At 38.6% G+C, this 17,961-nt stretch overlaps 2 protein-coding genes across 6 annotated transcripts in view; one reads left to right on the top strand and one right to left on the bottom strand.

Annotated features, from left to right (window-relative positions):
* MFSD6 (major facilitator superfamily domain containing 6) overlaps positions 1-17,961 on the bottom strand; it is a 61,967-nt gene that overhangs the window by 13,670 nt on the left and 30,336 nt on the right. For all 5 annotated transcript variants that reach the window (XM_081051956.1, XM_081051954.1, XM_081051958.1 and 2 more), the window contains one exon: positions 5,132-5,229. In XM_081051956.1, coding sequence (XP_080908082.1) covers positions 5,132-5,229 — 98 coding nt within the window. The remainder of the gene's footprint in view (positions 1-5,131; positions 5,230-17,961) is intronic.
* Positions 1-17,961, top strand: part of NEMP2 (nuclear envelope integral membrane protein 2) — a 64,916-nt gene that overhangs the window by 44,319 nt on the left and 2,636 nt on the right. The window contains exon 9 of the mRNA XM_081051960.1: positions 7,822-7,906. Within this exon, the coding sequence (XP_080908086.1) occupies positions 7,822-7,906 (85 nt within the window). The remainder of the gene's footprint in view (positions 1-7,821; positions 7,907-17,961) is intronic.

The following is a 17,961-nucleotide window of genomic DNA, read 5'->3' as shown; positions in this document are numbered from 1 at the left end:
AGAAATATGGACTAGATGATTAGAGGTACTATGCACACTTACTTAATTTTCAGAGAAGTAAAAAAAAAAAATATTTGCTTTCTCTGGCTAAAAATTTTAGTACCTTAGATAATGCTGACTTTCTCAGAACTGCCCAAAGACACAGCTTTTAGGTTGGGGAGCTGGAATACAACATAGTCTAACTCAAGCTTAAGCACTTTATGGTTACCAGATTATTGCATATTTTGGTTTAAGCTGCCTCAAATAACTTATAGAATGAAGTAGGAGCATAAATAAGTGATTAAAATACACTTATATTTTTACAGATGTGCAGTGGATGACAGGATCGTATCTTAGGAAAAACGCTATCTTATTAAAGGTTCAACGTTCAAATTTAGTTTTCAGATTTTTTTCACATATGTATCAGTTTTTGAGATAGAACTTCCTGTGTTACTCAAGAGCTTTAAAAATTAGAAAAGAGAGATCATAGTATATTTTGCAGGGGACTGTAAAATTAAACAACAAGCATTTATAGTATATCATCCTATGTGCATGTCTCTTGGAGAATTCAAAAAGTATAAGGTACAGTCTTTACATTTAAGCGTTAAAATTAAGTCAGGAAGTAAAACTAGTATTTGTAAAATAATTGGGCATCAATTAAGTGCTAAACTGTGTAATACAGTCCATAAGTTTGAGAACAGTTCAGAACAGGAAGAGCTAAGTGTGAGATGCAATTGCCAGAAAAGGATCCTTGGAGCAGACGACATTTAAAATGACTTCTAAATGGAAAAAATAATGTCTATTTTGAAGAAACATTATATAAGTACCTTTAGTAACTTTTAGCATGGGAGTAACAAAGGATAAAATTGCTCTATTACAATTTATAAGACTATTCCAATTAAAAATTAATTTTAACAGTAACACAAATTACTTTCATATGCGAATTTATCAACTGAAATGTTAAACTTAGAGCATTTGTCTATCTTACATATGCATGTGGCAAGCTACTTGTATTTCAAGGGTTAAACCAGACAGAAAATTTCTAATGTGGATGATAGACTAGAATCATGTTCTGAATTTCCAATCAGATAAGGGCATCATAGTAATCCTTTCATAATTTTTCCATGTTCTTCCAGAACATAAGAAGAAGGAAAACATGGTTCTTACTCAGCTGAGTAGGCATATTAACAGAGAAAAGCTTCATAAATGTCAGTTCAAGCCTTCCTACTGGAGATATTATAAAACCGTCTTTCATCAAAATCTTAATCCGGCTCCCACTGATCAAGCATCCTGCAGAGAAAGACCTGACACAGCCCTCAATTTCACTCTTAAGTACTTGAGTCATTAATTCAAGCACCTCAAAAGAACCTCTTTAGTTACAGCAGCCCTGGGCTGGCCTCACTTTCTCCTTAAATACATTTTAATAGCAAGATCTCAACGTCTTGCAAGGATTCACAACCAATACCCACATAGGAAAGAGCATAACAAATCTGGGCTTGATTTTTATCGAAAGTGTATACTCCTGACCACAATCAGGAATGTTTAAATGCTTCTTGTACAAAAGTAAAAGAGAAAATTCCCATGGTTTTTTTCAAATGCAATCTTGAGAAATAAATATCAACTATCCCACCCTGCCCACCCGCCCATATCACTTTGTCTCGTCCCCTTCAGTGGCCCACTAGGTGATACGTGTTCTCATGCTGTCTGGGGATAAGGCAAGGGGTGGCAGGATGAACAGACAGAAATCACTTCTACGTTTTAAGGAAACCCTCTTGTGTGGCACTGGTTGGGAATCAAAGAATGGAAGTGCTGTATCAAGTTTGTCAAGATGAGACCCAACATCTCACTCCCCAACTCTCCCCCTCCTAAGCCTAGATCTTTGGTAATGAGCAGGTAAAAATTCCAGTCAAGGGATTTAGTGGCATCTATCATGACAGTGGGCTTGCCCTGTAATTAAATCATTTAGTGTTTCATCATCATCATTTCTCGTCTTTACTGTGTCCTGAGTAGAGCTGCCTTAAGCACAGGGGCTTTAAAGTCATTTGGACAAGGCTTGTAAAGGTGGACGAATCCAGACTGCTAAAAACAAATCTTTTCAGTCAGAAATATGTTCCTGTGATGCAGGATTTATTCCACATGGATGATTAACTATTTTCTGTAAGGTTGGCATGGGTCAAATAAAGGCAAGGGATCAGGGTTTTGATGTACAGCCAAAATACTCAGCACTCACTTGCACCAGAGAATGAAATCACCTCCTCCAGTTTTAGACACAAAGAGCTCTGTGGAACTGGTCACAGAGCACTCTGTCAGACACGGAGACCCTGAATGTATAGGTCCCCCTTTCCACTTGCTTCAGATCAGTAACTAGGTTTCTATCAGCACGGGGAGAATTAAGTGAAGCACACAGAAGGAACTGGGGACTGCCACAGGAAACAGAATTCCTGATTCGATTCAGAACATGGCCAGCTCCCTCAATCCTGGGATAATTGTCCTGAGATACACATGAATATTATAAAACAATGTCCTGGGTCGGAAGCTTGGAATGATAAATCCACTGAGCCCCAGCCCCAGCACACCACTTAGATTCCCTGTCGGTGCCATTCTGCTTTCCACTTCTGAACTTTGGCACATGGCTCTTCTCTACGCCATAATGCCTGCTCTCTTTAGGCCACCCTGTGGATTCCTACTCACCCTTCCAAATCCAGCTCATAGGTGATTTCCTTGGGGAATCTTTCAATAGTATCTTCATCCTCCCACTCCTTAATTCACAAAGTTAATTGTTCCTTCCACGGACCACCTTCTCTGCTACCTGGCACACTTTTCTGATTCCATCTAACACACTGTATAGTAATTATGTGTTTACACATCTGGGTTCTGGAACAGATAGTGAGACCTCGAGGCCTAAGTTAATATATGGGTTTTTTTTTTAATTACATTCCCAGCACCCAGCATGCTGCCTGATTTTTAGCAGCTATTTAATATAGCTTTGATAAATTAACAGGAAAAAGTTTTTCGATTCACAACAGCATTTGCTTTTTCCTTCTTATAAAATTCTTTTGTTCCTTTAACCATTTCATAAAAAGTCTTTTCTCTTTTGCTCTCTTTTCTTGAGTCACTTAAGCAAACTGTCCTTTTCCAGCTTCATATTAAATTAAAAGGAGAAAAAATATATGCATATATTATTACAACATATTTCTTCTTTGCAGACATACCAATTTGTTATTTTGTAAAGATTCTATACATTGTGACATAGCAATAAAGCAGTTAAGTCAGGCGAGGATCCTACCTCATAGAACAGAATAGGCACTAGAGATGGGAAATCCTAAAAACTGTGTTGCATATATGAGGTGTGATCAAACAATATGGTGAATGTTTAAATAAAATTTATTACAGTAAATAACACATTTTAATCTCCCTCAAAATACTCCTCCTCGCTTCAAACCACTTATCACATCATTCCTGACGTTTTCTGAAGTAGTTCTGGAAGTCCTCTTTCATGAGTGTCTTTATTTCATCCTCCATCATGACAACGCTCCATGTCACATATCGCTTCTAGTATATGGCAATTTCTGTCAAATAAAAACATGACGGTGTGTCCTTATCCACCTTATTCACCGGATCTGGCCCGTGCCACTTCGGCTCTTCCCCAGTCAAAATGATTCAAGACATCAAGGCAGCCACGACAGTGCAACTAAAGACACTCACAAAAGAGGACTTCCAGCACTGCTTCATAAAGAGGCAAGAACGATGGGATAAGTGTGTTCAAAACAAGGTGGATTATTTTAAAGGAGATTAATGGCAGTGTGTCCTTTACTGTAATAATTTTTTTATTTAAACATTTACTGTATTGTTTGATCACACTTCATACTCTGTTACTGCACAATTCTTTCCTGCAGTTCATTTTTAGTACTTCGTTATTCTTAAATGACGTAATGCTAAGATGTATGCCCCACCTCAGTGTTCTTCCAGAGTTCTAATTATTATAAACAATAATTTATTGTAAGACCAAATTTCCATTTTCTATAAATTTATCAACAAAAATCATGTTTCACCAAATACACCATTGCATCAGACCTGAGAAAAGCACCTTTAAAGTGTGTATATATTTGAATTTTATAATTATGATGGAATTTAAATTATATATCCTTTCAATTAGGATAAGTTTTTCTTCCCCCATTGCCATGGTGGGATCTGATGAAGGGGCTTGCATTTTGTTTAGATATATAACTGTGACTCTTTCATCTTAGATATCATGATAAGAAATTAATTATGTTCACTGTGTTGCATTGGCACCCTCAGGGTTGGCGGAAATGATAATGGAAACCTATAAAGCTAATGAAATTGTATATAATCACAGACTGTATTTAGTACAATTCATGACTGAGAAGCCTGGGCTGTCCCAGAAGACCTCAACTCCTGTGACCTTGTCCCAAACCTTTGTTGTAATCATAATGCCAACCACCAAATGGTTTCGCCAAGGTGCTAACAGGGGTTTTCGTGATATAGTTTGGATTATATGAGCTGACATGGTAATCAATGAGCTTAGAACAGATATCCATGTTTTCAGTGCTCTTAAGCCACATTGCAAAAGCCTCCTAGGAAGTTTTTCAAAGTTATATGTTGATGGAAAACAGTGCATTGAAGCAAAGAGAACTCAGGTCAGTATATTTGAGCAAAGATTTAATGGGAAAACAGGAGCCTGACTATAGTTATAAATCACTAAATGTGACAAAAAATAACTGATGGCATAAAATAATTATGACAATCTTTTGCATTAAGTGTAGTTTTATACCTACAAAAACAAAACACCAAAGTCATTAAAAGATAAATATTATATTTAAAACCATCTTTGGATATGTATGTCTCACGATTGTTCATGAGAGGTTATTCTAGAAGCCTCTCTGTTTAATTACAAGGGTGTGGGTCAAATCCAGCTTTGTTTGGCTCAGCAAACACAGAACAGCATTCAGAATAACTGAAGAACCCCTCCTCCTGATGTCACCTCTTCCTTAACAACCACTTTAAAATCAGATAAAACAGTAGGTCCACCCTTCCTTTGTAGAGTCACATGCTGAATGAAGGTCATGGAACTTTTACAAAGTCATAGCTCAGTTAGGGAGAAAAATAATTCTAATTCCAGATGTTAACTTACCTTGAAGAACTTCCATGGGGAGAACAGTCCAGGCATTTTCCAGATAGGAAATATAAATATAGCGAGCTGTATTACATGCCAGGCCAATATACAGAACCCTGAAGAAAGCAAAGAAAAAGAAGTCAAGATCCCAGTATCTGATACAAAATGTGCAAATCTTACCCATATTTTCCCTGCCCAAACCATCCATCATCCAGCAGTGTTCCATACTCAGGAGTGGGGAAGCTGAAGGACAAGTAAAAAACCATGAACTCCTAGGAATAAGATTTCTTCTAACATATCTGCCTTCAGCCTTTCAAAATGCTTGTTAATATAAAAGCGAATATCAGCCTTCGTGAAACTTAATTAGCAGCGAGACAATGTTTTTTTTAAGATAGTCTGGGCACACTGCCATCTGTAATGACATTGCTGGCTTCCTCCCAGGTGGCTGTAGGGTAAATATGCCTGGGAGTGTAGCCACTTCACTATGACAGGGGAAGGACAGGATAAAAATGAGAACGTGAATATGAATGTGGCCTTACTTGCAGTACCCAAGACACCAAGTAGTTTCAAGGAGACTCTCAAGGTCATCAAAAACTATCATCCAGTGATGAATAATAAACTATTTGGAAATCAAATACTTTTTCCTATTAGTTCAATTGATATAGTGCATTTAACTTTTTGTTTGTTTGTTTTAGAAAAAGCATGAAATCATATGCTCACTTTCCCCCTCACAATCTCTACTAACCAAAATTATGAGTGAAACCAAACAAATGAAGGCCCAAAGTAGTGCATCCAAGCGTAAGGTTATGATCTCTTTCATTCTGAACTGGATGGGCTGGTTTGGAAACAAATGGTAGCTGCTTCTCTGTACAAAAAAAATCAGATGGTAGGGATTTCTCTTCCTTGATTGTTTTCCATTTTCTGTTAATTTTCCTAACCTTAATGCTTTTCTTGTTTTCTAAATTCAAGTAGGTGAAAACTAGAAGGTAAAAGAAATAAACCAACATGAGAATCAGTGGTATTTTCATAATCTTGCTCAACTATATTTTTATATTAAAATCATTCCTATCAATATTCTTTTTCCAACATTGGATCAAGGAAAGGAAGTGCTTTGAGGCTTCATGCTGGTATTAACTACAAACATGGAACAGAAGGATGGGGGAAAGACAAAAAAAGGGTTGAGGAATGGGATAGGAAATGGATATTAGAAGGGATTTAGGAGATCCTCAGTATTGAAAAGGTCTGGGTTATGTTCTGTGGACATTATGTTCTTTGTACTTGTATGTTTAGAGGACAAAAGTATATGTTTCAGTCCTCTTTGATAAAAAAAAAATATTGTTGAACAAACTTGCTACAGATCCATCAACCAGGGTCTTTCTGCTAGGAAACAAACAACAAAAGCCCACAGGAAATTAAAATGCAACATACACTACACAAACACACAAGTTATGCAAACCTATGTCTTCCCTTTAAGTTCTAAACCAGCTCTGTTGATGAGCTCAACTTAGCCTAACTTAGGGATCAGCAAACCATTTTCTATAAAAGGCCATACAGTAAATAGTTTAAGCTTTGTAGGTGTCTTGCAACTATTCAACTCTGCTGTTGCAGCATGAAAGCAACCATAGGCAATATGTAAATGAATGAGCATGGATGGCTGTATTCCAATAAAATATGAATTATGAACACTGAAATTTAAATTTCATATAATTTTCATGTATCATAAAATATTATTCTTCTTGTGATTATTTTTCAACTACTTAAAAGTGTAGAAACCATTCTTAGTTCATGGGCCAGAAAAAAACAGGCAGTAGGCCAGATTTGGTCCGTGGGACATAGCTTGCCAACCCATGGCCTAACTCACTAGTTCTATTTAATTTTGGCTGTATGTCAGGTTTACTCAGGTAACTGTTAATCACTACAGATGTCAAGGCCCACACCACTCTCAATGAATATCTCTAGTGCTGGCACCCAGGCATTGTGCTTTTGAAAGCTCCCCAATTATTCAGATACTCAGCCGGGGTAGATAGCCAATGGTCTAGCTCATTCCAAGCAGCTCCCAGTGATACTTTCCCATAATCCCATCCTAAAAAAATTTAGTAATCCATCTTCTTTGTGTTCATATCGCCTATCCTTACCCTTTCTTTTAAGCCCACCTCTGAATCAGGGTTACCATGACAACTGTTATTCAATCCAGCCCATAGTCCAAAGGTCCTGGCCTAAAGTAACCCAGAGTCAATCAGCCCAGTGTAAGAGGTATACTGTATTATGCCTTCAAACTTCTACTCATGTGGAATTCCATCACAGGATTCCACAACTTCTGGGACCCTTAAGTTTCAAATTGCCACCAACAAGTCAAGTGTCTATGAGCTTGACATGTACTTCACTTCTTCCCCCCACATTCGAATCTCACAATTGATAGTCCTTCTGGACCCCACAGGTACCTTAGAGGAGAAAAAGCAAAATAAGAAGCATCTAGGGTAGGCTACTTTCTCAGAGCCTCACTTTCCTCTTTTATCAAGTACAGATAGTAACATCTACTCTGCAAGCTTGTTGTGATAATTACAACCCAGTGAGTTACCCCAAATAAGCACTCAATAAATGGTAGCCTAATATTATTATTATTATTATTATTATTATTATTATTATTATTATTTTAAAGAAGAGAAACCAAGTAACCTTCTGTTTTCTGACAAAAACCTTTATTCCAGAATTCCAAAAGAGAGAGGAGCGCTACATTCTTTCCTCACCAACTATTATTCTGGGGAAGCCAGTGACTTCAAGAAATCAGCAAAGGTAAGATGATGTGCAGAAAGAAAGGCAGCATTTTGATTTATAAAAAGGGAAAGAAGTAGACATGTATTCATTGAATAGTCACTGAAAAATATCTCAGCAAACTAAGGATCTTTTTAATAATCGAGTGGAATATTTAAACTGCCATGTTATTCACTGTTCTAGGCTGAATTGTGTGTCCTCCATCCCCCTCCCCAAATTCATATGTTGAAGTCCTAAACCCTAGCACCTCAGAGTGTACTTGGAGAGAGGGCCTTTGAAGAGGTAACGATAGTAAATTGGTGTCACATGGGTGGGGCCCTAATCCAATATGACTGGTGTCCTAATAAGAGATTAGGACACAGACACAGGGGAAACACTAAGACAAGCCAAGGAGAGAGGTCCTCAGAACACATAAACCCCGCTGATACCTTCACCTTGGATTTTTAGCTTCCAGAACTGTGAGAAAATACATTTCTGCATCAAGTTTTTTTAAGCCAAGTCTGTGGTGCTTTGTCATTGCAGCCTTGGCAAACAAATACATTCGCTCTCATGAAATTAAGGATTTGCTAATAAAGTGGAGTTTATAATATTTTACTAAATCATCTTCCGGACAACCCATTTCTTTATGTCGAATATACAGCGCATGTTCAGGGACCTAGAATCTTCCTGGCCATTATGAGGTGTAGAAACATAGAAGAATAGCCTGAAAAATGCCTCTCTGTCAGATACAGATACGTACTGAACACCTATAATGAAAAAGCTCAGAGACAACACCATCCCTTTCCTATTTCACAACGTAAGTCAGTAAGGATACAAGTAGGCGTAAAGGAACTCCTCTGTAAAGAGGGATAAAACTGGGAGGGAGCAAATGATGCAGCAGAAAACACTGCACCGTGGAAAACCCAAATCACTTGTCAAACACCTTGATTCTGTATTTGAGCAAAATATAACAGTAAGAGAAAAAATGTTTCTGAGATTCTAATTTATACAACCACAATTCACAGGATACAATAGCCAGGAAAAATTCGTGGTAGTTTTATAATAAAACTGGTATTTTTTTCTTCCAGACAGATGGTATTCAAATATAGATACAATTAACTGTGAATCATTCTGCAATTCCTAACAGAGTGTAGGTTAGGTATGATCTCTACTTTTCTAATTTTAACCATCTGTAATATGGCTAAATGCTGCTCCAAGAACCCCTCTAAACCACAATGAACATGGATTTTGCTCAACAAACACTGAGATACCATTATATACCATAGATTATGCTAGACTCAAAGGGAATAAAAATCCTCTTTGCCTTCAAGGAACTTACAGTCTCATGGGGAGACAGACACATAAGCAAGTAAGTTAAAATATAATACTCTAAGAGGTGGGCACAAAGTGCAGAGGCCCTTAGCTCTCCCCATGGGGATTCAGGGACACCTGGGTTAGAAGTAACTGAACCAAAAAGGTGGGAAGAGCATAACAAGCAGAGGGAACAATGGGAACAAAGGTTAACCATAAAACCCCAAATGTTTGCAGACAGAGAGGGTATTAAAAGATATAAAAAGGATCAAAGTCTAAGGATTTATGAAAAGATGAGTGAACTATTCCAGTCCAGATTCAATATGGAAATTATTCTTTATTCCAGAGCCAACACAGGGTATGAGAGCAAAAAAAGACCTAAGCAGAGTTATTTTACAGTGCTCAGATCTGAGAGACAAAAAAGCAGCACCACACAGAGAGAACCCAATCTCAGTCCAATGAGGAACTGGCAGCAGGCATTCTGCAAAGCCTCTCCTACTGGAGAAACATAAAAGTTCCTCAAAAAAAAACAAAAAACCAATAAAACAAAAAATCCCACACCACTGGATAAAAACAAAATACCCTGGATGAAGTCTGTTTTTATCATTCGGAAGTGGAGTATTTGCAGATAGACTAAAAATTCTCTGTAATTTGCATTACAAGCCATCACACAAAGATGCGCAGGTTCGAGTGCACACAAGTGTTGCTCAAAGGTATGGTGGGAGATGAAGATCGACTAGCAATAAACCAAGATTCAGAAAGCAACACTCCAAATAGGTTACAAACGACTCAGGCAATTTCCTTAGCTACACTTGGCTAGAGTTTTCATCAGTTCCTAATGAGAAAGATTGATCCCATGGGCAGCCAGCTGGCTCAGTGCTCATTAACACCAGGGTCGCTGGTTCAGTTCCCGTGTGGGCCAGTAAGCTGCACCCCCCGCTCCCCCGCAACTAGATTGAAAACAATGACTTGGCATGGAACTGATGGGTCCTGGAAAAACACACTGTTCCCCAATATTCCCCAATTAAAAAAAAAACAAAGGCTGGTCCTTAATACCAGACACTTGCAAGACAGTCTACAGTCGGCCTCATGTAGGAAGCAGGTGAGGTTTTCTGAATGGTAAACAGTATGTCTCACTCTTAGGTTACGTTCCATATCATGCCCAGGTCAACCTTTTATGGTCTATATAAAGTTGTCATTTAAAAAAACTCCTTCATGTATTGTTACAGATGTCTTTCCAGACCAGACAGACATCAGCTGCTAATTACAGTCAAGATTCTGGTGTCTGATGTAAGCATTCGATGTAATCAGTGCCACCCTCCCCAAATGAAGCTTGATTTCCAGCATAATCACTTGATTTCCAGCATAATCATTCATCGTACTGATGACCTTAGTAAGACGATGTTCCCTATAGTCAGTTGAAGAAGACAGGAAAATATGTATCTAAATTCTTCAGAAAATAATTAAAATATAAGGTTAGACCTTCAAAGAGTTAAATTTTAGTCTAGAAAATTCCTCTTTTCTCATATCCACCCTCCCCCCTTCTTTCTACCATCCTCCATGATGTAATGTTACTGTGAATGTCCTGCCAGGATTTCTCTGCTCCTCTAGCCGAATAGGGTTTTGTTGTAACAGTCTAGAATCTATTGTCCTCTTTCTCCTTTCTTGTCCTCTTGTGGTGGCATTTCCTGCCATCCTGTGCCTCATGCCCAGGGCTGGCTGGTTTGAAAGGATCATAGCTGGCATTCCTTGGAATTCCTACCCCAAGCCAAGTGGCCCAAGCTACCATCATGGTAGTTGTGTTTACCCAAAAATAAGACCTAGCTGGACCATCAGCTCTAATGTGTCTTTTGGAGCAAAAATTAATATAAGACTTGGTCTTATTTTAATATAAGACCGGGCATAATACAATAATATAATATAATATAATATGATATGATATAATATAATATAATATAATATAATATAATATAATATAATATAATATAATATAATATAATACCAGGTCTTAATTTTTGCTCCAAAAGACGCATTAGAGCTGATGGTGTAGCTAGATCTTATTTTCGGGGAAACACGGTACACTCTTCTCACGCCACAATGGTAGTAAAAGCAGCCAGACAGAGGGGAGAAGACGTGGCCACAGAGTCAGTGACTGACCAAGTGACGTGCTTAGCCATAAGTGACAGCTAATGCCATATTTCTCCCTTTTTCCAAGACATGATTTCTGGCACTGGTACCTCTAATTGTAAGCGTCCTATCCTGGAAAGGGATCACCCCTTCCAAGAAACCTTCCCAGATCTCCAAGTACAATTGATCCTACCTCCCCATTCCACTGTTATACTCCAGAGAACTTGTCACAGTCTACAACTGTTGCACACAGAAGATTTTGAGTTCCTGGGAGAGAAGGACAGTGTCTTTTTGTATCTTTGTAGTCAAAAGAAGTCTGCCTTACTCAAGTACTCAGTGAATCTATAGTAACATAATTTAATGTAAACTGATAAAATATGAAGGCAAAAAGAAGCACTGTTCTCTTAAAAATGGTGTTTCTCAATTGGCCACCATCATTTTGGATGGTACAATTCTTTATCATACGGGGCCCACCCATTCATTGCGGGATGTTTAGGATCCCTGGCCCTTATGTATTAAATGCCAGTCTATGAAACAACTGAAAATGCCTTCCACACATTTCTAAATACCTCCTGTTGAGAACCACTAGATGAGTCTCTTAAAACAATGGCTTCCTGGTCATTATGTCATGAAATGTCGTGTGTGTGTGTGTGTGTGTGTGTGTGTGTGTGTGTGTGTGTCCATATTCAAGATATATTAGTATATAAACAAATCTAGAAGGAGACAGGAACCAAAGCATGATCAATGGTTATTTTGGAAATTTGCCTTTCACTGTCTAAAGAGTATATTTCTGTAGATTTTGAATTTGTATAGTGAATTATGTGCTTTTTGATAGTTATATTAACAATAAAGATTTAAAAGGTGAAAAAAAAACCTTTTAAATGGGAAAAACAACCATAAAAAATAGGAGTTAAAATAATAAAACACTGAAATAATTGTGTTCTCAAATTGTTTGAAAGTATCTTTGTTTGTGTTCCACACTAAAGAAACCAAAACTGATGGAAATCATAGATTATAGGTGTGTTTTAACCCCAATCAGCGGAATTATTTTCAAAGGACAAACATGGCTCTACATCAAAAGATTAACAGATGTTTTTATATTTTTGTGTTCTATAATGTATATGTTGTAAATATGTTATGATTTATCATTAATCCACCAACCACTAATTACATCTAAAGAAACTAAAAGTCATGCAGAATAGTATGTATAGCATTCTAATATTTATGTCAGAGAGAGAGAATTACATATACATGTATGCACTTACATGTGAACAGAGTATCTCTGGAAGGATATCACTGATGGTCTCTAGGGAGGGGAACTAGAGGCTGTCTCACAGGGTCGGGGAGAGATTTTACTGGATATATCTAGTACTCTGAATTTTTTCCCCCCATGTGTATATCTACTTTCTCAAAGAATGAGGAGAGAGCAGTAACTGTGTTTCATGAAGTTATATAGGCAAAGTAAATGATGTATGATGTTTGACCTATGGCCCCCCAACCTGAAGGTATCAGTGTCTAGGTTTCTATATTGCCTTAAAAACAATACAGCATGCTAGCTAAGTTAGTATTCAATATTATTCCTATCTCGTGAATCTGTTGTGAGATTGGCTATGAGTAAGCCATCCAGTCATACAAATAGGAAAGGCACATGAAATAATCAGCATTACCATCATCATATTCTTTCTGGACAAAGGAAATGGCAGTCTGTGGAGACAGACTTAAGAAAAGCACTGGTTTGCTTCATGAGCCGCCTCGATCATCAGAAAAAATATGTAATACAATGGGAACCCTTAATTTAAAACTGATTACAGAAAAAAAGATTCTACTATAAAACATCTTTCCTTGTAGCCTATCTGGCACAACGCTTTGCCTAGCTCTCTGTCCTCCAGCCACATGAATGACAAATGGACCCACTGGGCCACTGTCCCCACCCATCCCTAACTGTGATCTGATGTCCAGATCTCACTCAGCAACTTTGTATGTGACCACAGCACCTTATAGCTCTTCTCACAACCCTTATCTCAGTTGTAACCACACGACAACCTGACGGTATGCTCCACACAGGGTGAGGTCTATTTCACACAGTGTTGGCTCGGTTTTCTCTCCAGTGCTTGATCATAGCGGGCACTCAATAGATATTCACAAAGAGAAAATATGAATACTTTAAATAAAACATCATTCAACAAATATTTACTGCACACTCTGTGCTAACTGCCAGGGATACGGTGGCAAACAAGGTTTAAACATAAATTATGCACATATTAGCCTTATAATTATATACATATATACACGCACATACCTGATTATGGTGTAGGAATAAGTGATCAGCATGGGAAAGAATGAACTGACTTATAAAATAGGCCTAGAACTAGGATGATAAAAAAATGGATGTCCATATTTGGCAACATTTTTGATTAATGTTAACAGGCTATGCTTGAATATAAATATTAAGTCATTATGTGGACAAAAATAACTTAATGAATGGCTGACTACAGTTTGCTTATTTGGGGAATCCTGAAGCACCCATGCAGCACATCCTCAATACATGTGCACAAGTAGATAACCCTGTTCGTGAGTACCCACAAGCCTATCTCACCAGAAGAGTAAGTTAGCGTACAAGCCACAAAGCTCAAAGAATCAGTGGCATAGCCAAAAGGATCACCAGTAGAGATCCTGGAAGCCACCAAGCTCCTGTCACCAAGCAGGTATAGCTGGTCATTGACCCATTCTTGTAGAACAAAGCATAACAACCACAGTGTATGTCAGAAGAGTGAATGGCAGAAAAGATTCAATTAGCTGTGTATGTTTTGTGCAGCTACTGATACTCCCTTTACTCATTTGGCAAGAAAAGGAAAAGGTAAAAGTGAAGTCTGAGTCTCTGCTGGTCTTCAGTCATTCTTTATTTTGCTGCTTTCAAATCTTTCCTCTCCATGTAATTGATAAACTAAGAGTATAATTATGGTAACCATCAGCCAGGTTCCTGTGCTGGTTCCTGGCCATATTTACACCTCTCCATTGTTCTTTTAGTTTATCTGTATATTTGTCTTAGATCGTGTATATATCCAGGTAGAAAAGTAAGGATGTTTAAAACAAAATAGAAGCTTGATTAATGAAACCCAACCATTCGGAAGACACAATATGCTGTTTTGTTGTCATAGTTTCCATTTGGGTAAAAGTCAAATGAACACACACACACACACACACACACACGACTTTGTTAAAAAATTTTCTATGAGATAGCCTGAGGTATATGTAAAATACAAATTCTATAATTTGCAGATAAGAATCACTGACATTCGGCATAGCAATTAACTTGAAAAAGACCTCAAGGGTTTTAGTTGAACCTAAGCTAAATTTGAGGGAAATGAACAAGTTCACCAAAATTCAGGCTGAAAGAATATCATGACTAAACCAAAAGGAGATAATAATCCCATTGTTTTGACTTTGGCCAGACCATAAGAGGAAGTGGGAACAATTGAGAGATGGGGGGAGGGGGAGAGAAGGCAGAATAAGAAGGGGGAACAAAGGGAGAGTCTGGGATAAGATGTTCTGGGGAAAATCCCTGAGGGAATTGGAGACCTGTAGGAGGGACACTGAACTATATGAAGGGCTTTTCTGCTCAAGAGGGAGAAGGCTGTGTTAGCCCAAAATACAATAGATAATGTTGTTTTAGCTGCTAGGCAGAAACAAGGGAATGCAGCATTCTTTTCAGTTGGACTTGATCCTGGGAATATGAGAGCCTGGACCTGCCTGGGACCTCCAGCATAGGCCTGGGCATGAAGCCTACCCAGTAGGAGACAGAGGAGATGGAGAGACTCAGGTTCGGACTGCAGCATTTGAGATCTGGTTATAGCTACACCTAAGGCCACTTGCTAGACTTTTCAGTTAGACTTAAGCCACTCTGGGTAAGATTGTCTGCCACCTCAAGTGAAAGAGTACTAAGTGACATAAGATCTTAATCTACCTTGTAAGCAAGCAAGTTCCACGTCACCAGAAGTGGCCAAGCCTAGGCAAAATAACCATCTTCCAAGGATTAGGAGGAAGAGACTTAAACTGGATGAAGCTAGGCCTATGTGACTATATTAGTTTGCTAGGACTACTGTAAAAAAAAAAAATACCATAGACTGGGTGGCTTAAACAATAGAATTAATTTTCTTACAATTCTGGAGGCTAGAAGTCTGAGATCACGGTGTGAGCAGGATTAAGTTTCTTCTGAGACCCCACTCCCTGGCTTATAGATAGCCATCTTTTCCCTGTGTCTTCATGTGGTCTTCCCTCTGTGTGTGTCTGTGTCCCGATCTCTTCTCACAAGGACAAAGGTCATAGTAGATTAGGGCCCACCCTAATGACCTCATTTTAACTTAAATGCCTCGTTAAAGACCCTGTTTCCAAATGCAGTCACATTCTAAGGTGCAGGGGGCTTAGGACTTCAATGTATAAATTTTCAGGGGACACAGTTCAGCCCACAAAAATGACCGCCAAGGTTACTTACAACTCCAAAATTTAGTAAAGAATGCCAGTATATTACTCAGGAGCCACTGCTCCGTGGACCATAAATAAACCATGGACTATCAGTGGTCGCTTCTCTGGGTCTCTAAAGTCAGCTGTACCCTTAGAGGAGGACTGCTAGCCTAGCATTTGTACGATTTAATCCAATTATATTTACTCATTTATGTTATCTAGGAGATGGCTATTTACTTTTCTAGTGGTTGATATAAAATGAAAGGTTTTGACAAACAGTGCTAATTAATGTGTTTTCACATGGGCAGCACAGTGAAGAGGTGGAATCCATGACACAGGCCTCCTGGGAGTGGACTTGTCCCAGGAATGGTCACAACTGCCTTGGTTATACTATAGGGGTTTTGAAAAGATCAAATAGACATGTAAGGGAAAACTACGAAACATTGTGCAAATCTGTAACCTACCATTAAATAAAACGCAAATATTTCAGCTAGAGCAGCCAAGTCTTTTACAAATTCTGTCTGAGCTAGTGCATGGAGAAATGTCTCCAGTTCAGGGTTCTAACTTCCATTCAAGTCAACTGGCTTTGAAGAAAGAAAATTCTCTATACAGATCCCAGCAACTACTATCATAAATCACATTCCCCATCACTGGCTAGATAGCCTGTTGTCATGGCGTGGCCTGGATGAGTTTACATGAATGGCTTTGTGTACGTTTCTGAGTTGTTAGGAAACACCATTCAAAGTCTGAGTCCTTGAGGTGGTGGGCAGGTCTGATGTATGGTTTTTCACATATTAAATCCAACCAAATTCGAAAATTAGGTCATTAGAGTCAGAAATAAAAGAAGCCACAACATCAAGTCCATCCCTCTTATTATAGAGAGATAAGGAAATAGAGGTCGAGAGAGGTAGAAAGGGGCCACAGAGTTGGTTGGCCAGTAGAAGGTCAAGGTCATTGCCCCCTGGCCCTACAGGACTGGTGGAGACTGGGACTGATTGTGTTAGTATAGTTATGTTTCTGATAATAGCTGTGTACTTGGATTAAGAATGGTGGATGTATGTTTGAGTTGGCTTTAGAGGATGGTTAACATTTTAAACTTTGATGAATCATTAGGAGCAAGGGGGTAAGAGGAAAGTAGAAAAGCAAATGTCACTCAACAGCAGCTCAATATCCTAGATCGCAACAGAAGAGTTTACCAAGAAGCAAAATTTTATGTTAGGAGATAAAATGGGCCAAATGACAATTTCTGATGAGGCAGCGCCAGAAAGCTCAGGTGCTGGTGCTGAGGGAGAAAGCAGCGTAAGCCAGGACTTCTGCCCTGCGTGCAGGCTGCATGTGGGCTGCATTGAGAGGCAAACTTTGAAAAATGTAAAAGTGCTCATTTTCACACACGCAAAAAAACTGATGATCACTCTACCTTAAAAATCTTGTTACACAAAGATTTGCTAGAACACTCTACCTGTATTTGAAACCCATTTCTAACAAAATCTCATTAACAGAATTAAGAATAATTTAATAGTAATAACTTAATTAATAATAGAGTAATAGTAATTAATGGTAACTTGATTAAGGGTAAGGAATTAGTAATGATGCTAGTTTTCACCTACTCTGATGAACACCAACATTACTATCTGATATATTGGAAAAAGCATGGGATTTATAGGCCTGAGACCCCGGACTGAGTCCCCACTCCACCACTCGGAAGGGTGGACCTTGGCTAAATCGCAGCAAATCTAAGTTTCTTCCTATGCTTTCATGGTGGATCTATCCAACCAATCAATGTACATGCTACCAGGAATGCATATTATGCAGAAAAATCAGTTTTCCACTGCTGGCCTCACTCCTAGTGTCATCCTAATGTTAGGCCACTGGTCCTTCTTGTCTAGTGTCCTCTGAGTCTTAGAATCTTTAGGAATCCCAGCCCTCTATAACCTCCTCAGGCTCTCCTTGCTCTACCTACTTAGACATGTGCCTTAGTCTGCTCAGGCTGTCACAGCAAATACCAGAGCCTGGGTGGCTTAAACAACAGAAATTTATTTTCTCACAGTTCTGGAGGCTGCGAGTCCCAGGTCAGAGTACCAGCACGGTTGGGTTCCGATGAATACCTTCTTTCTGGTTTGCAGTCACCTGCTCACTGTGCCCTCACGTGGCTGAGGGAAAGAGCTAGAGCAAGCTCTGCAGTGTCTCTTCTTATAAGG

Source organism: Rhinolophus hipposideros (assembly GCF_964194185.1).
Source record: "Rhinolophus hipposideros genome assembly, chromosome: 6".
Lineage (NCBI taxonomy): Eukaryota > Metazoa > Chordata > Mammalia > Chiroptera > Rhinolophidae > Rhinolophus > Rhinolophus hipposideros.
This window is presented reverse-complemented; position numbering and strand designations above follow the sequence as displayed.